General features: G+C 51.4%; 1 protein-coding gene across 7 annotated transcripts in view; it reads left to right on the forward strand.

The window, feature by feature from the left end:
• Positions 1–22,264, forward strand: part of SLC9A1 (solute carrier family 9 member A1) — a 70,387-nt gene that overhangs the window by 27,355 nt on the left and 20,768 nt on the right. The window contains exons 1-2 of one of the 7 annotated variants that reach the window (XM_063784005.1): positions 607–743; positions 3,191–3,276. The exons of 5 other annotated variants lie outside the window; for them this stretch is intronic. Coding sequence is in view for 1 of the 2 variants with exons in the window: in XM_016957108.3 (XP_016812597.1) it covers positions 18,051–18,072 (22 nt within the window). In the remaining variant the exon portion in view is untranslated. Of the gene's footprint in view, positions 1–606; positions 744–3,190; positions 3,277–17,909; positions 18,073–22,264 lie in introns of those variants that run through there. One more of the 7 variants, XM_016957108.3, reaches the window with a different exon arrangement.

The raw sequence follows: 22,264 nt of genomic DNA on the forward strand, positions 1-22,264 counted from the left end.
GAAAAGTCTGGGTGAGGAGTCAGTGAGAAATAAGACAGTAGGTGGGTGGGGCTGGATGAAGCATCTGGAACTCCAGAGGGGTGTAGACTTGGCCAGGGCTCCTCAGACTGGTGGCAAACACAACCACACCTGTCAAAGGCTTGCCTCTTCACTCCATCTCCACTACGAGGTGATTCCCGGGCCTCCTGAATGGTCTTGTGGCTCCACTGCTGTCTGCCTGCAGGCAGCTCTCCACAGAGCAGCCGCAGGGAGCTTTGAGACCTGTAAACCAGAGCATGGTGTTTCCCCTGCTGAAAACCTTTCAAATGCTTCCTGATGAACTTGGGAGAAAATGCAAGGAAAGTGTGGCCCACCTCTTTCTCCACTTCATGCCCCACTACCCTTTCCCTGTTCCAGTCGCACCAGCCTTCCTGTGTCCCTAACGCACATCTGCCTTGCCAGGCCTGTTCCTCCATACAGCTGTGGCATTTGCTCGATCCCCAGCCTGGAGCACTGCCCATAGACTGCCTCGCACCGGTGCTCTCCTTCAGGCCCTAGATCAAACGTCATCTCTTCAGAGAGGCCTCCCTGACTGTCCAGTCTAACGGGCAGCACACGCCCCACCAGCTGCCTCTGCCCCCATGTCAGACACTATTCTGGATCTGAGGACACAGCCAGGAACAAGACAGAAGAGGCTCCTGATGTCAGGGGGCTCCCATGCCAGCATGGAGCATTGGATGTGGACAAAGCAGTGTCAGGTAGTGGTAAGTGTCCTGAAGAAGGCAGACATGAGGGAGAGGTGGGGCTGCTGGATGGCCAGCAAGGGTTCTCTAAGGAGCTGGTGTCTGAGCTGAGACCCAAAGGACAAGAAGAGCTCATCTTCCAAAGACCAGGGCCCCTGAGGGGGGTGTGCTTGAGGAACCTGAAGTGCGGAGGAAGAGGGGAGGCATGGTGTGAGAATGGAGAAGAGGGCAGGGGCCAGATCATGCCAGGCCTGTGGGCCTGGGGCTAGGATTCATGGTGCTGTGTGGCACCATCAAAGGCTCTTGAGTAGCATGACATGGTCTGACATCGGGAGGGATGTGCGGACAGCCTGGGAGTGTGATAGAGTCGGCTCAGGCCCTGGGCTGGCCCCACTCAGTGTCCTGCCTGCCAGCAGCTCAGGCTGGGTCTATGAGGGCAACAGAGTAAAGCTTCCCGACAGGCACCACTGGCCAAGCCAGCAGTGGGATGGAAGCTCCAGCCTAGGAGAGCTGCTAGCAGGGAGGGGCGAGCAGGACGCTGGAGCAGAGTGGGGGTGGAGTCAGGGGCACATTGGGGAGGGAGGGGCTGAGTGGGCACCAGGCTCTGCTGGACTCCTGCCAGCCACCCCTCCCTTGCTGAGCCTCAGCGCCTGCAGGCAAACAGTCACCAGACCTGTCATGTGGGAGGCGTGGCATTGCTGAACACCAGGGTTGGACATGCGTGTTCCCTGCTGAACCCTATGGTCGTGGCCTGGGGAGTTGTCAGGTCAGGAAAGGGCAGACCTAGAATCAGAACCAGACTTTAGCGCTGGGAGGGATCCTAGAGACTGCAGAAGTCCAGGAGGAGAAGATAAGGGGTTAGGGAATCAAAAGACCAGGACTGAAACCCCCCTCCCCCACTTGCAACTTTGTGGTCCCCATGTGCAAAGGTGTGGAGGTTAAATGAGAATGCTGAGGCGAGCACCTAGCAGTAAGGGCTTCTTAATGTCTGACATGATGACAGAGCCCAGCCCATCCCCCTCAGCTCACAGAGGAAGCAGAGGCCAGGGCGGAAGTGACTTGCTTAAGGGCCACAGAGCTGCGTTGAGCTCAGCTCCCCGACCTCTAGTCCAGGCTTTCCTGTGATGCTATAAGTGGTCCTTCTTCCCACATCGTTCCCTCCGCAGAGGTGAGGCGGCCTCCTGCCTGTCCCACTTTCTTTTCAGCCTGCCTCTGAGCACCTACCATGCAGCAGACACAGTTGCGTGGTTGGTGGTTCCCACCCTGGAAGCGCTGGCACTGACACTTGTGTGTGGGAGACAGACACGTAAACAACTAAAACACAAGGCAGGCTGAAGTGCCGCAGGGACACAGCACGTTGCAGGTGGGCCCTGGGGGCAGATGGGGCTCCATCTGGCACTACCACTTACAATGGAATGGCAACGAGACCCAAACCTAAGTTAGAACAGATCAAGAGGGCCTTGGATTCAATGCAGAGAAGTATGGGCTCTTTCCTGAAGATGGGGGAACTGCAGAGGTTCTGGAGGAGCCATGACCATGACTGGCCTGTGTTTAGGATGAGGGCTCTCCTGGCTGATGGAGAAGGGACTAGATGAAGCTTTTTCCCCAGTGTTCTTGGCTCTGGGAATTTTCCGCCTCCTCCTTCCATGGATAATTATCCTTCCTAAGAAACTGATCAGATGGGAAACTGCAGGAAATTGTTTGGGACAGGGATTGTGTAGGAGTGAGGGGAGAGTGGAGAGGATGTAGCCGGAGAGGGGTATCCGTGCCAAGCAGCAGGTGGTGGCTCCCTTCAGAGGGTGGGGAGGGAAGCCTGGGCAGGGCTGGGAATTTAGAGCAGGAAGATGCAGGTGCTTCTGGGGGAGCTGAGTCCCTCAAAACTCCTGGTCTTATCCTCGGTTGAGGAGAGGGGTTAGGGTGACTGGCAGGGTCTGACTTTTCTGGGTCAACAAGAGCTGGGGAAAGTGTGAGGCAGTGTGGCCCAGTGGGCGGGGCCAAGCCCAGGCCCAGCTCTGCTTGGAAATTCCCTTATTGTGGGCCAGGGCTAGTTAGGAGTGGTGAGTGTGCACTGGGCATCCTCCCTTGGCACAGAGCAGTCCTCCTCCTGCCCCCTGCTCCCAGCAGACCCAGAGCTTGAGTCGTGGACCTGGCTGCTGTCCCCTTGCTAGTTAAGCAGCAGCTCTCCATGAGCTGAGGCTTCTGGAGAGCCAGGCTTCCCTTAGTGACTGAACCACAGGGATGTGTGCTTAGCGCTGAGGATAAGGGGGTCCCCACATCTGAAGCCAGGAGCGAGACTGCCTCTAGAGGGGCCCAGAAGGCTCTGCAGGTGGAGATTCAAGGCATCCTTCTGGGCAGTCAGGGGCCAATAGAGACTGCAGAGTCCAACAGACCTGTCTGAATCCCAGCTCTACTACCTGCCTGCTATATGCCTGTAGGCTGATTATTTGACCTGTGTCATTTTTCTGCAGATAATTCTGGGGTAACCACAGTTCTGACTTGGATCATCATCAGTTGATCTTACCTGTTCTTGAACTTCATCTGAATGGAATCATAGGTACTCTTGTGTGTCTGGCTGCTTTTGCTCAGCCTATCTGTGAGATTCCTCTTCACTGTCACATGTACCAGAGGTTTGTTCATTTTATTGCTGTTCGGTGTTGCCTCGTATGAATACACCACAGTTGGCTCACTCTCCTGTTGATGGGCTTTTGGATTGGTTCCCTTTTTTTGACAATTGTGAATAAAGCTGCTCTGAGCATTCTTGTACTCCATAGGGTTTTGTGAGAATTAAATGAAATAATCTGTGACAGTAAAGTGTTTAGTACTGAATTTTGACTCAGAGAGCAGGTGCTCAGAACATTTTCCCTCCAGATTTTTTTTTTTTTTCAGAAGAAAGGAAGAAATAAAAAAAATTCAAACACTGCTTAAGTATATAAAGAAGAAAAATGCAAGTTATACCCCTTTTACTCCCTTGCTTCTCGGGCCGAGCACTCTGAATAGTTCATCCTGGGCTTTTCTCTACAGTGGTGTGAACCACTTTTTCATAAAAAATGTTAATCTGTGCGCAGTGGCTCACCCCTGTAATCCCAGCACTTCGGGAGACCAAGGTGGGAGCATCATTTGAACCTGGGAGTTTCAGACCAGCCTGGGCAACCTAGGGAGACCCTGTCTCTACAAAAATAAAATAAAAAATTAGTAGGGCATGGTGGCACAGGCCTGTGGTCCCAGCTACTTGGGAGGCTGAAGTGGGAGGATTGCTTGAGCTCAAGAGGTCGAGGCTGCAGTGAGCCATGATTGTGCCACTGCACTCCAGCCTGACAGAGCAAGACCCTGCCTTAAAAAAAAAAAAAAAAATTTGGCATAAAAACAACCATGCTGGTCTGGCATGGTGGCTCACGCCTGTAATCCCAGCACTTTGGGAGCCGAGGCAGGCAGATCACCTGAGATCAGGAGTTGGAGACCAGCCTGGCCAACATGGTGAAACCCCATCTCTACTAAAAATACAAAAATTAACTGGGCATGGTGGCACATGCCTGAAGTCCCAGCTACTCGGGAGGCCAAGGTGGGAGAATCATTTGAACCCGGGAGGCAGAGGTTGCAGTGAGCCGAGATTGTACCACTGCACTCCAGCCTGGGTGACAGAGCAATTTGCTCTCGAAACAAACAAAGTCATGCTGTCTGTACTCTTTTGCAGCTTAACTTTTTAAATTAAATCGGATCTTTTGAAAGAGTTTCCTTATCTGCATCAAGAGAACAGCTTCAAGAGGGGAGAGTCTGGGATGGACCCTGAAACCAGTCACTTGCGGCCGTTCACCCTGGCCGGGCAGATTTCCTTCTAGGTGGAACCCAGGATCTGGCCAGAACCCAGGGTGTAAATCTTGGCTCTGTTGCTCCCTGTCTGGGTATGTTCTCAGGCTTAAATGCCCTGAGCTTTGGTTTTCTCATCTTTAATGTAGGAGGACCCTCGGAGAGATACCATGAGGTTTAAATGAAATAATGTACATGAAAGAGCAAAGCAAAATGAAAAGTGATGTGTGCTGGTTATTATGTAAAATCGTGGGCTGTCAGAGCTAGAGGAAAGCTCGGAGAAGTTAACCCAGCCCCATCATCTTATCTGTGAGGAAACTGTAGCCCAGGGAAGGTCACAGAGCCAGCAAGTAATAGAGCCAAAACTGAACCAAGGGTTTCTGAACCCCAGGAGTCTGCACTGTTCCTCTTCCTGGGCAGTGGGAACTCCCCTGGAGGGTTCTCACTCTCTCTGGGCCAGAGCTCAGCTCTGACCGACTCACTTCTTAACTGTAGGGCTTCCTGCTACAGTGGAAAGGCACTTTAGAAAATGTCCAGGGCTCAGGCCGGGCGCGGTAGCTCATGCCTGTAATCCCAGCACTTTGGGAGGCTGAGGTGGGTAGGTCACGAGGTCAGGAGTTCAAGACCAGCCTGGCCAAGATGGTGAAACCCCGTCTCTACTAAAAATACAAAAATTAGCAGGGTGTGGTGGCAGGCACCTGTAATTCCAGCTACTCGGGAGGCTGCGGCAGGAGAATTGCTTGAACCGGGGCAGCAGAGGTTGCAGTGAGCCGAGATCACGCCACTGCACTCCAGCCTAGGCAACAGACTGAGACTCTGTCCCCCCAAAAAAAAAAAAAAATGACCAGGGCTCCAGTTCTTCTCTCCCCATCCCTAGCTGAGGGACTTCCAGGCAGTGAAGTATGCCCAACATCCTCTGGTCTAAGAAGGCAGTGGAGTGGCCATTTGGATGGGGTGGGAGATGCTGACCCAATAGGGCACATAGCACCCTTCCCATCCTAACTACCTCTAAACCTGGGCCTCAGTTCCCTGCTCCCACCAGGCTCACTCCCATCCCCAAGAAGTCAAGCCAGGACCCCATTCCCTCACCTCTTAGTCAGATGAAGTCTTGGCTTTGAGTAGTCTCTTACACTTCTTCTAGCTCAGTGTTTGGGTCTCCTCAGCTTCAGGAAAATAAAGAGGGGGCCCCCATACTTATGAGATTACAACCTAGGTTGACGTCAAGAATCAGGAAATGGGCCAGGTGTGATGGCTCATGCCTGTAATCACAGCACTTTGGGAGGCCAAGCACAGGTGGGTCGCTTTAGGCCAGGAGTTTGAGACCAGCCTGGCCAACATGATGAAACCATATCTCTACTAAAAAATACAGAAATTAGCCGGGCGTGGTGGTGCATGCCTGTAATCCCAGCTGCTGGGGAGGCTGGGGCACGAGAATCGCTTGAACCCAGGAGACGGAGGTTGCAGTGAGCTGAGATCGCACCACTGCACTCCAGCCTGGGCAAGAGAGTGAGACTCCGTCTCAAAAAAAAAAAAGAATCAGGAAACAAAACCCTGACGGGCTTGGGCTAGGCCTTTGCCTCACCCACCCTGCTCCCTCCCAGGAAGCATTTGGCATGATAAGATTTCCATGGTACGGGGCCAGGTGGGTCCCACTCTCCCGGGTGTTTAGCTACCACGTCACAGTGCAGTACCAGGTACCAGGCAGTGGAAATGGCTCCTGGTGCTCCAGCGTCCGCCCTTCCCTGGAGCCACAGCTCATTAAGCAAGCACTGTGGCAATGATAATCAGGGAGCCAGGCGGGGCTGTCCGGAAGTGCCCTGTTGGCCTAGGGTGGGAGTTGGGGAGGGACTGCTAGCCCTGGTATCTGCTTTCAGGGTGAGGTCATGGAGTGACACTCATTCCAGTGGCAGTGAACAGTGATGAGAAAAAGTCCTGCTCTAATTGTAGGAGGCACCCCCACCTCATGTTTCAGTACTCGCTTTGTCTGGTCCTGTGCTAGGCTCTCTGCCTTCATCATTTTGAGTGGTCCTCACCTGACCCTGTGAGGAGGGGAGAGGCATCTTCATTTTAAAAATAAAGACCCTGATGTCCAGAGAGAGTAACTAACTTACCCAGGATCACACACACAAGAAAGCAGTGGAACTGGGTGACCTTGAATCCTAGGGAGTCAGGGCAAAAGAGCCATTTGAGGTCACATAGTCCATTCCCCTCATTATATGGCCGAGCAAACCCGAGACCCAGAGTGTCACTTCCTGAAAGAAGGTAGTATGGGGACTGGTGCTCAGGGACAGTGTTCTTTCCTCTCCATTGATGACAGCAGTCACCATTATCATACTGAGGCCCCCACCCTGCTCCTTTGAACATTCTGGGAGAACTGTGGTTATGTCCTCCTTTTGGAGAATTGAGAAAATACTCATCCAGATCATTTTCTCTGTGGCTCGTATGAGGAAGTAGTTGAGCATGAGTACCTGTCTGCTCTAGAGTCAGTTTCTGGGCTTGAGTCCTGCTTGGCCCTGTAACCTAGCCTCTCTGAGCCTCAGTTTCCTCATCTGTGATATTGGTGTGATAGCACCTACCTCTTTGAATAGTTGTGAGGATTAAGAAGCCTTCAATAAGTGTAGCCATAATTTTATATATATATATATTTTTTCTTCTTCTTCTTCTTCTTCCTCTTCCTCTTCCTCTTCCTCTTCTTCTTCTTCTTCTTCTTCTTCTTCTTCTTCTTCTTTTTGAGACGGATTCTCCCTCTATTGCCCAGGCTAGAATGCAGTGGTGCCGTCTATGCTCACTGCAACCTCTGCCTCCTGGGTTCAGGCAATTCTCCTGCCTCAGCCTCCCATGTAGCTGAGATTATGGGATTATAGGGGTGTGCCACCATGCCTGGATAATTTTTTTTTTTTTTTTTTTTTGAGACAGAGTCTCATTCTGTTGCCAGGCTGGAGTGCAGTGGTGCGATCTCAGATCACTGCAACTCCACCTCCTGGGTTCAAGCAATTCTCCTGCCCCAGCCTTCTGAGTAGCTGGGACTACAGGCGCGCACCACCACGCCCAGCTAATTTTTGTGTTTTGAGAAGAGACAGGGTTTCACCATGTAGACCAGGATGGTCTTGATCTCTTGACCTTGTGATCCACCCACCTTGGCCTCCCGAAGTACTCAGATTACAGGCATCAGCCACCGTGCCCGGCCTCTTTTTTTTTTTTTTTTTTTTGTATTTTTAGTAGAGACGGGGTTTCACCATGTTGGCCAGGCTGGTCTTGAACTCTTGACCTCAAGTGATCCACTCCCCCTAAGCCTCCCAAAGTGCTGAGAGTACAGGCATGAGCCACCACACCCAGCCACTATCATTATTATTAACATCCCCATTTCAACTGGACGCTGCGTGACAGGGCTGGTTAGAACCATGGTCTGGGGGTGGGTGGCAAAAAAGAAAAAAGAACCACGGCTCTTGCCTGAATTCTTGACCCTCCTTGTCCTGCCCAGTGGTGGCTGCTTCCCCAGTTCTGGCTGCCCCAGGCATCTCCCCTGCCCTGCTGGAGGGAGGCATGTACACCTTGTGCCAGTGCCATGTGTGGGATCACACGATGGGCCCTGCCCAGTCTCAGCAGCCAGCACAGGCCAGGCGGAAGTGGGCAGTGACAAAGCCTTCCTTATCTCCTTCCTGGGCATGGGGCACTTCTATGGGGTGAACTGGTTGGCAGACAAGTAGGCAGGCAGGCAACCTCTCAGTCTGCCTGGAGCCCTTGGCCCTTTGTGCTCAGCTTATCACCAGTGGGCTCTAGAACCTGTGCCCTGAGGACCAGAGTGCCAGCAGGAAGCAGTTAACCAGGCCCGGCTTGAGGGCAGAGCTTGGCTTCTGGGATCAAATACCAGTTTGGTTGTTTCCTGGCTGTGTGTCATTTGAGCTAGTTCATTAAGCTCTGAGCCTCAATTTCTCTACTGGAAAATTGAAACAGTAGTGTCTACCTCATGGCATTGCTGAGGCTAAATGAGAAGGCACAGGGCTTCGTAGTAATTCTCCCTTCCCACAGTGGCATGTGCTGGAGGGCTGCACTGTGTCTCCTGAGGCATTGCACATGGGTTTTGAGCAGAGGCCTGCAGGCTAGACCCAGTCTGGGGAGCTGCTGTCAGTGGAGCTCCATTTCCCATTACTAGGGTGCCAAATAGCTCCTGCTTCTCTCCTTGCAAGGCACACACAGAACCAGGGCACACTGGTACTGCTAGGGGTCTTAGAAAGACCAGCAGTTTAGGCCGGGTGCGGTGGCTCACGCCTGTAATCCCAGCACTTTGGGAGGCCGAGGCAGGCGGATCACGAGGTCAAGCGTTCGAGACCAGTCTGGCCGACATAGTGAAACCCTGTCTCTACTAAAAATACACAAAAAATTAACCAGGTGTGGTGGCGGGCGCCTGTAATCCCAGCTACTCAGGAGGCTGAGGCAGGAGAATCGCGTGAACCCAGGAGGCGGAGGTTGCAGTGAGCCAAGATTGTGCCACTGCACTCCAGCCTGAGCGACGAATGAGACTCCGTCTCAAAAAACAAACAAACAAACAAACAAAATGAAAGACCAGCAGTTTAGAATGGGTGAGTGACCTGCCCAAGGTCACACAGCAAAGGAGTGACAGACCTGGCAATAAACCAGGGCTCCTGCTCCCCACACCCACCATTTGGTCCAGAAAACTGGGGCTCAGAGCTGCAGGCAGCATGGTTGGGGCCATGGCTCTGGAGTCAGACCATTTCTCTCTGCCCCGGTTTCCTCAGCTGTAGAATGAGGAGGGTGATCCCTGTGTCAGAGGGCTGCTAGGATAATCTTGATTGAAGTATACAGAGCATCAAAGTGAGGCACTCAATAGAAGGTAGTTTAAAAAAAAGAAGTGGGAGTGGAATGGGGGGGGTTGGCACCATGTTCCAAGCAAGGACCAGTTTTGGAGTGGACCATCCTGGGTGTGTGTGCCAGCTCTGCTACCACTTTGCTGTGTAACGTCAACCAAGTTCCGTCCCCTCTCTGGGCTTCATCCTTTGCATCTGTAAAATAGAGGGGTTGCACTGGATGGTCTCAGAGGGCCCTCCCTCTTCTAATCTCTGACTTCTTGCTGCCCTTCTTCTCCCACAGGAGAGACCTGACCTCCCATTGCTGTTCCTAGAGCCCTGGGCCTTCCTGGCACCAGGACCAAGCCCTGCAGCTGGCCGTGTCCTCATCTTTTCTCTGCAGTGTCCTCTAAAGGGCAGCCTCCTCTGAGCATGCTCAGTTCTCCTATCCACTCTACATCTCGTGGCTCCTAGAGGCCTGAAGTGACAAACTATCCCCAGTGTGGTGGGAGAGGAGGCAGGGAGAGGCCCTCCAAGCATGCCCTGTCTCTCCCACCACACAGAGCCCAGCCAGCTGGATTGTTATCAAAAGTGTATGGGAGACCCTTAGGGGATCCCCTTGAGATAGAGGATCCAGTATCAGGAAAGCTCACCCATCTTGCTGGTATTGTGCAGGAGGCAGTGCCTGCTGCCCATGGAGCCTTAATGCTGTGCAGTTGGACAGCTTCCCCCTCAGGTGCCTGTTTAGGAGAAGCTCTTGCCTCCCTAGTGCTGCCAGCTTGCCTCTGGGACCCTGCCGCTGCTGGTTTCTGGGAACCTAGATCTGCACGGGAGTGTCTGGCATGCATGCGTGCGTGCATGCATTTATTTGTTTGTTTGTTTGTTTATTTATTTATGGAGTTTCCCTCTTTTTGCCCAGGCTGGAGTACAATGGCGTGAGGATCTCGGCTCACTGCAACCTCCACCTCCTGGGTTCAAGTGATTCTCCTGCCTCAGCCTCCCAAGTAGCTGGGATTACAGGCATGCACCACTACGCCCGGCTAATTTTGTATTTTTAATAGAGATGGGGTTTCACCATGTTGGCCAGGCTGGTCTCAAACTCCTGACCTCAGGTGATCCGCCCGCCTTGCCGTCTCAAAGTGCTGGGATTATAGGCATGAGCCACCACGCCTGGCCTTTTTTTTTTTTTTTTTTTTAAAGACAGGGTCTCACGCTGTTGCCCAGGATAGAGTGCAGTTGGCATGATCTCGGCTCACTGAAACCTCAACCTCCCGGGCTCAGGTGATCCTCCCACCTCAGCCTCCCTAGTAGCTGGGACTACAGGTATGCACCAGCCATGCCCAACTAATTTTTAATTTTTTTGTAGAGATGGGTTTTGCCACGTTACCCAGGCTGCTCTCAAACTCCTGGGCTCAAGTGATCCTCTCGCCTCGGCCTCCCCCGCTGCTGGGATTCAGGTGTGAGCCACCTCACCTGGCCTGGGCATATATTTTTGTTTTTGCTTTTTTCTGAGTGTTTCTGTCTCTGTTCTCTCCTCTTACAGCAACCCTGTGCCATAGACATTCTTTATCCCAATGTTAGAAAGGAAGAAACTGAGGTTCACGGCAGTACCGTGATTTGCCTTATTAGGTCACAGAGAAGTTAAGATTTAGAATTGGGACAGAAACGACCTCCCTCATTGATGGACCAGAGCTCTTTACGTTGCCCGCTGCTGCCTCGTGCAAGCTTGCTATGGCACGAATGCTATTCTGTACCCAGATGCCACAGTTGCTGGCATGGACAGAGATGGTGAGTATCACAGAGCCCGACTTTGTCCAGCTGCAGAGTTCATCAGTCAGATGTCAGAGGTAGAGAGGCTCTCAACAAGCCCCCAAGGATGGAGAAACTGAGACCAAAGAAAAGCAAGGGCTTGTTCAAAGCCTACAGAATGTTAGTGGCTGAGTCTAGACTGAAGCCCAGTTCCCCTGATCCCCAGCCTGGGCTTGACTCAGGCCTTTCTTTTCTCAGAATTGTAGTTTTCTGGTCTTTTGAGGCATTTGGAGGTAGGATGGAGGGAGGGCTCACCCATCCTGCTGGTATTGTGCAGGAGGCAGTGCCAGCTGTCCCTGGAGCTGAGACTAAATGGCTGTGCATTTGGACAACTTTGCCCTATGCCAGGTGCTGAGCCTGGGTGGCCAGCGCTGTCTCCCTTGACCACCTCCCTGAAGTGGCAGAATTTCATGTTGTTCCCCAGGCCAGAGCCCTCCAGTGGCTCTGCCTGGCTCAGCAGGGTGATTGGGAATTCTCTCCCTGCAGGGTATTTGTGGCTTTCATAACTGGCCTTGGCTGAGCGCTGGATTGGGAGTCAGTAGTTCTGTCTCTGCTGCTACCCGTGTGATCTTGGGCCTGTGTCTGGACCTCTCTCAATGTCTGTTCTCTCATCTGTTGCCCACTGCCAGGGCATGTTGTGAGGGCGAGAGAAAAGTCTGCTTTACAGCATCTTAAGTAATGATTTCCACTCCAGTCCACTGCCATTTGCTCCAATAGAAAGCCTCTACCTGGGCTGGGCTCAGTGGCTCACGCCTGTAATCTCAGCACTTTGGGAGGCAAAGGCAGGCAGATCTCTTGAGCTCAGGAGTTTGAGACCAGCCTGGGCAACATGGCAAAACCCCTATCTCTACAAAAAATACAAAAACTAGCTAGGCATGGTGGCACGCGCCTGTAGTCCCAGTTACGTGGGGGGCTGAGGTGAGAGAATCACTTGAGCCCAGGAAGTCAAGGCTGCAGTGAGCCATGTTTGTACCACTGCACTCCAGCCTGGGCAACACAGCCAGACTCTGTTTTCCCTGCCCCCTCCCCCCGCAAAAAATAAATCTTCTACCTGTACCACACTCGTTTCCCTGTCCTGTCTTTCCAGATGCTGCTGATTTGCCTGCCAGGCCTTCTTGGTGCCTAACTGTCACCCTTCCTTCAAGGAAAAGGCCAATTCAGCTGGAGCTTAGTGTCCGTGTGCTTAGTGCCAAACACTGGAGATTAAGTTAAACCCAAAAATATATACACAAAAGGGAAGGAAAAAAAGTTAAACCAGACATGACTTCTGCCCTCAAACAGTTCTGCTAGCTCAACAAGTCTTTATCCTTACTATGTGTCAGGCTCCGTGCTGAGGCCTAGAGAGTCAAAGATGAATAGGACAGGGTCCCTAGCCTTGCTTGCAGGTAGAAACTTGCTTGTGGTCTGGAGGGGGAGACAGACCAACCAGCTGTGCCGTGTCATCAGACTCTTAATAGAGGGCTGTGTGGTCCCAGGCTCTGCAGGCCACAGAACTGAGCGTGACTGGGTTCTGCTTCCTGGGGTATTTAGGAAAAACTGCTGAGCAGCACCTTGGAAGAGTGGCTCTCCAAGGGACAAGCTGATGGTGACCCCCCCGACAACATCTTGTGGTTCGCCCAGTGCTTTTGTGTTTGTGGTCTCATGTAATCCTCACAACCTTGTGAGGTCACTGAGGTAAGAGAAAGTCATCCATCCAGCAAACATTGATTGTGAACCTCCCATGTGCCAGGTACAGCCTAAGGTGCCAGGGATACAACAGTGATTGGGACAGAGGCTGCCCTCACGAGGCTTATGTTCTGGGTGGGGAACGGTCAGAAAGCACATCTAGACGTCAGGAAGTGGCAAGGGTAAGCGGATAGAGAGGGTTGGGAGGACCTCTCTGGGGAGGTGGCATCTGAGCAGGGACCTGAAGGAAGGGAGGGAATCTGTCATTCACCTACATGGGGAATAGTGTCTCAGGCACAGGGAACAGCAAATGCACAGGCCCTGAGGTGGGGGCATGTTTGTGCTCAAGGAAAAGCAAGGAGGCCAGTAGAGCTAGGGGAGAGTGAGTGGAGATTCAGGTGTGGTGGAAAGACGCGGAGGGGGATGTAGTCCCTGCCTTTCAGTAGTATGTCTTACCTCTTAAAAAGCTTCACTCTTGGCTGGGCACAGTGGCTCATGACTGTAATCTCAGCACTTTGGGAGGCTGAGGTGGGCGGATCACGAGGTCAAGAGATCGAGACCATCCTGGCCAACATGGTGAAACCTCATCTACTAAAAATACAAAAATTAGCTGGACGTGGTGGCGTACGCCTATAGTCCCAGCTACGCAGGAGGCCGAGGCAGGAGAATCGCTTGAACCCAGGAGGCAGAGGTTGCAATGAGCCAAGATTGCGCCACTGCACTCCGGCCTGGAGACAGAGTGAGACTCCGTCTCAAAAAGAAAAAAAAAGCTTCACTCTTGGCTGGTGTAGGAAGAGCCTGAGGGGCAAGAGTGGATATGTGGGCTGGGCGCAGTGGCTCACGCCTGTAATCTCAACACTTTGGGAGGCCACGGTGGGCAGATCACTTGAGGCCAGGGGTTCGACACCAGCCTCACCAACATGGTGAAATCCTGTCTCTATTGAAAATACAAAATTTGGCCAGGTGTGGTAGCATGTGCCTATAATCCCAGCTACTCAGGTGGCTGAGGCACAAGAATCACTTGAACCCAGAAGGCGGAGGTTGAAGTGAGCCAAGATTGCGCCACTGCACTCCAGCCTAGATGACAGAGCAAGACTGTTTCTCAAAAAAAAAAAAAGAAAGAAAGAAAAGGAAGGAAGGAAGGAAAAGAGAAGAGAGACTGATTGGATGCTGCTGCAGTGGTCCAGGCAAGTGATCGTGCTGGCTTGGATGGGTGTTAGCAGTGGAGGTGGTGAGAAGTGTCAGGGTCTGTTCATGTCTAGAAGGCAGAACCAGCAGGGTTTGGTGATGGATTGGATGTCAGGAGTGAGAGGAAGAAAGGAGTTAGGACAACTCCAAAATTTGGGGCCTGAGGAGCAGGTTTGGGGACGAGAAAATAAGAATTTCCTGTCAGGAGCACCCAGCTCCTGTGCATTTGCCATTCTGCAGTCCACCCCATGCACACCGTAACACACCAGCCTAAGGATGCTCATGCCCCCACCTCTGGGAAGGCCCCCCATCTTTTCTGCCCTACTCCAGGCTCTGTCCCCTGAGAGTCATTTTCTCTCACTGATCCTTTTCTGGCCCTTCTGAGAGGTCACTAAAATGCCCAAGTGGAGGATGGCTAACACCCCTTCTTCATCACTGCCCTCAGATGCTGTGAGGGCACACAATAGACCCCATAAAGCTGATAAAGCTACTAGGGATAGAAGGGGCCCCAGTTGCCTCCCAGAGGCTGCTGGTCTGTCTTCCCCACCCAGCCAGTGCCACCTGTGTTTTGTTCTTCCTTTGCGGTCCCCCGCATTCCTTGTAGTGCTGAAAATAGGACACTGTGACTTGCTTTCTGCAGGGCAATTGTCCTGGAAATTGTAGAATTTCTTTTTGTGTTGCTTTCCTACTGGTACCTCTTTATATTCCACCTCTGTAGCCAAGTAGGATGAGATTTCAAGCGAGTTGAAGTTATATATGATGAATTTAACACATTGGTAAGCTTCTAAGCTAACTGACTTTCAACTGGAAGCAATACTAAGAACAACAGATATTTGGTGTACTCAATTTTTTTTTCTCTCAGATTTGCATTTTGCAAGCTCTACTGTACCCCCAGCAAAGAGGAAAGAAAAATCTAGCTTTTCCATGGCTCTAAAGTTTCTAGAAATGGAAGCTCTCTTACTGAGCCTCTGTTTCTTCCCCCACCTCTGGCCCCACCCCAGGTGTGGGGCAAACTGGTACCTGGAGCACCTGATACCATCTGTAAGTCCTGACAGCAGTCTGGCAAGAGGCAAGGACAGGCCAGGGATAGAGATGGAGTGGGGAACAGAGCACCTGAGCTGGGGAGCCACACATCCGGGACACTGGGAAAGGAAAGGAGGGAGATGGTGGCTTGAAATACAAAATTAGCCGGGCGTGGCACGCACCTGTAATCCCAGCTACTCAGGACGCTGAGGCAGGAGAATCGCTTGAACCCGGGAGGCAGAAGTTGCAGTGAGCCAAGATCGTGCCACTGCCCTCCAGCCTGGGTGACTGTGCGGGACTCCGTCTCAAAAAAAAAATTTTTTTTTAAAGCCCAATAAAAGGGCTGGGCGTGGTGGCTCACGCCTGTAATCCCAACACTTTGGGACGCCAAGGCAGGTGGATCAGCTGAGGTCAGGAGTCCAAGACCAGCCTGGCCAGCATAGTGAAACCCCATCTCTACTAAAAACACAAAAATTAGCCAGGTGTGGTGGTGGGCACCTGTAATCCCAGCTACTCGGGAGGCTGAGGCAGGAGAATCACTTGAACCCAGGAGGCGGAGGTTGCAGTGAGCCAAGATTGTGCCATTGCACTCCAGCCTGGGTGACAGAGCGAGACTCCGTCTAAAAAAAAAAAAAAGCCCAATAAAAATAAAAAGTGGATAATAATTATACCTACTGCATTAGGGTTGTTGAGAGAATTAAATGAGATGCCTCAGTACTTAGTGCAGTCTCTGCCCCATAGAAGCAGTTGAAGCACAGCATGTGTGATTTACCGTTCACACATAATTTTAAATAACCTATAGATACAGAAAAGTCTTCAAGAATATATACCAAACTTAACAGAAATTCGGTTGTGGGGGAGACTGGTATAGTTGGTAAAAGGGAAGGGGGAGAATCACTGTGAGATGATTTTCCTTATACTTAAACACTTATATGACTGTTAGAAAAAAATTTTAATGACCATAAGTTTTATTTAAAATCACCAAAGCAATATAATATATTTCCATTTTGAGAAAATCAAAAGAAACCAGTGTGTATCATATGGTCACCTACCAGACACCCAATCCAGCCATGACAGTCTTTGGAGCTTGAGGTCCTACCCCTGCCCCAAGTAAAGCTGACCCCCTGAGCTGCCCCCCACCGCTTCCCCAGGTAACCCCCTCCCCAGGTAAGCACCCCACTGCCTGGCACCTCTCCCTTGCCAGGCACTGTTGGGCTTGTTGGAGCTCTGCCTCTTGTCAACACAACACGGGCTCTTTACTGCCGGTCCCAGTCCCTGTCCCTCCCTCTCCCCTGTGAGTCATCCTCTGCTTCACTGCATGGGGACTCTTGATCCAGCGCCTTTCCTGCAGGGGGAGGGGCAATCTGCTGGAGTGAAATTTATTCAACAAATGTTTATGCAGAGCTTGGATGATTGGGAAGGTCAGGCTGGATACCAAGAGGTGCTGCCCCAGCTTGGAGTGGTATAGGGGTTACAGAAATGGGTCCTTGAGACCCAGGGAGAAGGCTGGTGGTGGTAGAACCAGGCTGCAGGCTAGGATGGGGCATTCAGGGCCAGGCTGAAGGTCAGGGGACCCTCTGAGGCCTGCTCTGTCGGCTCAGGCTCCTTGACTCAGTTCCTTCCTTGGTCTGCCCGGGTCAGGCCTGTGTGCCAGCATCTCCTGCACTGTTCACTCTCATTTCCAGGCTGGCTGCAGGCTTCAGGATCCTCAAAAGGCTTTTGAGGTCCCCTCTCTTTTCATTTGTTCACACTCTTCCCCCTTTAGTCACCCACCTTTGAGACCAAACTCTAGTCCTACATCCTTCAGGAAGTGTTCATCATTCCCTTAACCCACGTTTTCTGAGCATCACTTTTTGGGGGCCCAGAGCTGTGTGCTGGGATGCCAGGCTGGCTGAGGCACCGACACAGCTCCTCAGTTTGGAGGAGCACCTGACTCAGCCTGGGGAGGGCGGGGGTGTGGCTCCAGGAAGGCTTCCCAGAGGAGGTGACACCTGCACTGGGGTTTTTTGTTTGTTCGTTTTTGTTTTTTTGAGATGGAGTCTCACTCTGTCGCCCAGGCTGGAGTGCAGTGGCGCGATCTTGGCTCACTGCAACCTGCACCTGCAGGTTCAAGCAATTCTTATGCCTCACCCTCCTGAGTAGCTAGGACTATAGGCGCACACTCAGCTAATTTTTTGTATTTTTAGTAGAGATGGATTTTCACCATGTTGGCCAGGCTAATCTCGAACTCCTGACCTCAGGTGATCCACCCACCTCGGCCTCCCAAAGTGCTGGGATTACAGGTGTGAGCCACTGCGCCCGGCCCTCCACTGAGTTTTGAAAGGTGGGTAGAAGTTCCAGGTGAGGAAGAGTTTCTCCTGCTGTTTGCTTAGAGGTGGGATTTGGGGACTTCTGGCCACTGGAGTCAAGGAGTTGATGTAGATGGGACAGGTGAGAGGAGAAAGGAAGGAGAGAGAGAGAGGCTATGCATTGTGAGGGATTTGTAACCCAGTGCCAGGGTTGCTGAGGCTGTGATCCTCTATCACAACATGCCTGCCTCCGGAACAGCCTCTCTTGCCAGGTCTCTAAGGCAGTTGCTGCTGGCTCAATCGCTGCTTATTACTCCAGGGGCCGCCCAGGCCCCCCAGCCTGCCTGACCTCTCTTTTCTCAGTCGTTTCAGTGCACAAGGTGCTCCTGTGTCTAGTCCCTGTTCTCACTTGTTTACAGACAAGAAAATGGAGGTTATTCCATGGTATAGTGATTTACGCAAAGCTCATGGTTACTAAAGGGCAGAGTGGGGTCTGGACCTGGGGTTTTGGCCTCCTTGCACGGTCTTCTCTTTTCCATGACTCAGGTAGTCCAGTGTATGCTGCTTGTGTTTTCTGACAGCTTTTTACCTGCTTTCCCATCCAGACCTGATGTTCCCAGAGGGTGAGACCCTGTCTCTCCAACATAGTAGGACCCCCTGAAATGTGGATTGAAACAAGCAAGAAATAAAAGTGCTGTTTGGAAGAATGATGGGGAAAAACACAGAGAGAGACTGATTGCCCGGGTATGGGGAAGGATGCTTGCCCAGGTACTTGGAACAGATTTATTTATGGCTGTTTTTGTGGGGGAGGCATATTTATTGCAGACTTGAATTCTCTTCCTGGTGATCCTGACAAGCTGTTTTCTTTGAAGCAGCATGGCCCAAAGAACTAGCAGTTCAGAGAACTGGGTTCTAATAATGACCCTGCCACCTCCCAGCTAGGTAGCCTTGGACAAGTTACCTCTCTGAACCTGGATTTCTTCGTCTGTCAAATTGGGGGTCAGGATGTGAGATGAAATGAGAGGGGGTGTGTATAAGCCCCCTGCACAGAGCCTTGCGTCAGATTCTCCAAGTGTCCAGTGTTTGTATCCTGGGTGCTGGAGAGTTTATCTTTTTTTTTTTTTAAATGGAATTTTGCTCTGTTGCCCAGGCTGGAGTGCCATGGTGTGATCTCGGCTCACTGCAACCTCTGCCTAACAGGTTCAAGTGATTGTCCTGCCTCAGCCTCCTGAGTAGCTGTGATTAGAGGCGCCTGCCACCACACCTGGCTAATTTTTGTATTTTTCGTAGAGACGAGGTTTCGCCATGTTGGTCACTGTGGTCTAGAACTCCTGACCTCAGGTGATCCACCCGCCTCGGCCTCCCAAAGTGATGGGATTACAGACGTGAGCTGCCACCCCCAGCCGGCTGCTACATTTTAAAAAAAGTATTATTTGGCCAGGCACGGTGGCTCACATCTGTAATCCCAGCACTTTGTGAGGCCAAGGTGGGTGGATCACGAGGTCAAGAGATTGAAACTGTCCTGGCCAACATGGTGAAACCCCATCTCTACTAAAAATACAAAAATTAGCTGGGCATGGTGGTGCACGCCTGTAGTTTAGCTACTCAGGAGGCTGAGGCAGGAGAATTGCTGGAACCCAGGAGGTGGAGGTTGCAGTGAGCCGAGATTGCACCACTGCACTCCAGCCTGGTGACAGAGCAAGACTCCACCTCAAAAAAAAAAAAGTATTATTCATTGAGTTTCTGCTGTGGGGATGGGAGGTTTTTTTTGTTTTGTTTTGTTTTGTTTTTTTGGGGGGGCGGAGTCTCACTCTTGTTGTACAGTGGCGCGATTTCGGCTCACTACAGCGTCTGCCTCCCGGGTTCAAGTGATTCTCCTGCCTTAACCTCTCCAGGGGCTGGGATTACAGGCACCCACCATGGCGCCTGGCTAATTTTTGTATTTTTAATAGAGGAGGGGTTTCACCATGTTGGCCAGGCTGGTCTCAAACTCCTGACCTCAGGTGATCCACCCACCTTAGCCTCCCAAAGTGCTGAGATTACAGGCGTGAGCCACCGCACCTGGCCGGGAGTTCTAATTAAATTATCTCAAAGTTGCTTTTAATCATCATCATCCCAGTTACAGAGAGGAAATGAGACTCAAAGACACGTGTACCAGGTATTGTGCTAAGTCTTTTATGTACGCCGTATCTTTAATCATATTTAATCTTCACAAGAGCTTTCTTGTTTGGATATTGACAAAAGCTTGGTGAAGTCAGCCTGCCTTCCTATTTATTGTCTTCTTTACTTGTTTTTCTTTCATTCATTACCCACATATCCATTTACTATGTGCAAGGTACTATACTAGACTTTTTGAAGGATACAAACCCTTCTCTTCTGGCAAACTTCTATTGATCCTTCAAAGCCCAATTCAAATGGTCCCTGCTCTGGGAACACCACTTAGTATTGAAAGTCCAGACCCATCCCCACCTCCTTCTTTCCCATACTTCACATCTAACAAGTGAAGTTTACTTCATTTTTCTTTCCTTTTTAAATTAGAGATAAGGTCTCACTCTGTCTCCCAGGCTGGAGAGTAGTGGCACTGTCATAGCTCACTGTAGCCCCAAACTCCTGGATGTAAGCAATCCTCCTGCCTCGTACACCCCCACATCCAGCTAATTATCTTTGTTTTTATTTTTGTAGAGATGGGGTCTCACTATATTGCCCAGACTGGTCTAAATTCCTGGCCACAAGCAGTCTTCTCACTTCAGCCTCCCAAAGTGCTGGGGTCAGTTTTGTTTCAGTTCACAAATAGTTGATGCCTACTCTGTGCTAGAAGCTGGAGACCCACATGAATCTAGACAGTTCCAACCCTCAGGGAGCTTATAGCCCAGTGATGAACACATACACACCAACAGGTCACAATAATGCAGAGTGAATTGTATTATACTTGGGTTTTAAAGAAAATTACAATAGTAATAGTAGTCACCACCTTTGGCTAACATTGAGTACCATTATTGCTTGGTGCTCTTTATCCTTATCTCCTCTTGTACTCCAGAAACCCTCTGAAATAGGCTTTTACACAGATGGAGAAACTTTGAGGGGAGGGATGTAAAGTAACTTGTCTAAAGTCACCCAGCAAGTTGTGGCTGGGCTCTGATTAGAACTCAGTTTTCTGACAGTGGGAACATAGGGTGGGGTGGCCAGCGCCACGTGTCTTTGTCTCCTCTGCAGGTCTGGCTGTGAACCTGCTGAGGCAGTGGCTTAGTCTGTCCTAATGTGGCTTTTCTTTCTCCCTGGTCCTCATAGCTGACATTGATGGTAGGAAGAATCAGCCTTGAGGAGAATCAGACTCAAAAAGAGTCAGAGCCCTCCTGGACCCATGGGTCCTCCAGCCCAATGGACACCAGGGCTGAGTGCAGATCAGCCAGGCAGGGGCTGAACAGTCTGAATAATTATCACTTCTTGCCCTGCAAGTTTGGTAGAAAAGATTGACCCCTCCTGGCTGAGTTAACTTAGGAGAGCTTCCTGGAGAGGGCAGCCTTTGAAGATAGGAAGGATTTCATGAAGTCTTTACTAGGCCACTAGAGTAGAAGCAGTGGGAGACTTCCTGGAGAAGAGCTCATGGAAAGAAAAACGTACCGCTGGCCCTTTGGGAACTGCTTTGGGCCTCTTTAGTCCTAGGCTCACACGCCCCTTAGAAACAAAGTAAGAATAAAGCCAGGGATAATACAGTGAGTGGCCAAGAACACAGACTCTGGAGCCAGACTACCTGGGTTTGAATCCCAGTTACCAGCCATGTGACTTTGATCAAGTTGCTTAACCTTTGTGTGCTTCAGTTTCCTCATCTGTAAAATAAGGGGATGGTAATTGTGACTTCCCAGAACTATGGTGAAGAGCAAATGGGTTAAGAGTGTGCTGCTGTAAACTGTAGAGTGCTGGGCTTTCACTGGGAAGTATTACCTTTCATTGCTGCAGTTGAGACTGGTCGCTGGGGCAGTTGAAGAGGGAGTTAAAGAAATGGAATCATTGTGCAACTAGGAATCCCTTGGGACCTGGCCGAGTTGCAGCCCCAGAGCAGTCCTCAGGCCTGGAAGTAGGGCGACAGAGCCCTCAGTGTGCCCCTGGGTCCCTGGTGACCTGGCACTATGGGCCAAAGAGACCCCTCTTCCCAGCACTCCCCTCTGACTTCCCAGGCCAGAGGAGGGTTGCGGGAAGGGGGATCAGGCATGTCTGGTCACCCTGGCAACCCAGGGTGATGTGGGACAGCCTTGCCTGCGCCACTGAGCCAGTCTCAGCAGATGGGGACCGTCCGAGGAGATATAAATAAAACATTCTTGTGGTGCAGAGCAGCCGCAGGGGGCTGGGAGCCTCCATCAATTGGAAGTTTGGTGAGGTGTCTGCTCAGCAAGAGTGTGTGTGTGTGTGTGTGTTCGTTCCAGCTACCACCTACACTAGACAGAATGAAAAACACTTCTCCCATCCCCCAGCCTCTTCTAAAAGGAGAGCCAACTCTGAACTGTGTCAGAGGGTTTGGCCTGTGGCTGTGCTTGGAGATGCCGAATTCCACACTTTCGTGCCTCCTTGTTCTGGGAGGACTGGACGTCCTCGAAGAAGGCTGTGTGGCTTGGAGTGTCACAGACTGCTGGGGTAGAACTGGACATGTGATCATTGACAGGTCGCTGGCTGTCTCTGTCTCCATTTCCCTGACTATATCATGGAGAATTTAGATGCTCTCCAAGATCCATTCCAGCTCTTACGTCTCTGGTTCTTACTCTAACTGCCTCTTCCCACCCCTGATTTCACCCTGGTGACATCACTGCTGCTGCATGTTTGGGCCCTGAAAGTTTTGCCTCATCTCTTGGCATCCTGGGATCTTGCCTCCATGCAGGGCTTTTGTCAGGGTACCAGGGGCCGCAGCCATCCTTCTGTGCCCCTTTCACCACACCGGGTGTCAGCAAGCATCCTGCTCTTTGTGGGG

This window comes from Pan troglodytes, chromosome 1 (assembly GCF_028858775.2).
Source record: "Pan troglodytes isolate AG18354 chromosome 1, NHGRI_mPanTro3-v2.0_pri, whole genome shotgun sequence".
Classification (NCBI taxonomy): Eukaryota; Metazoa; Chordata; class Mammalia; order Primates; family Hominidae; genus Pan; species Pan troglodytes.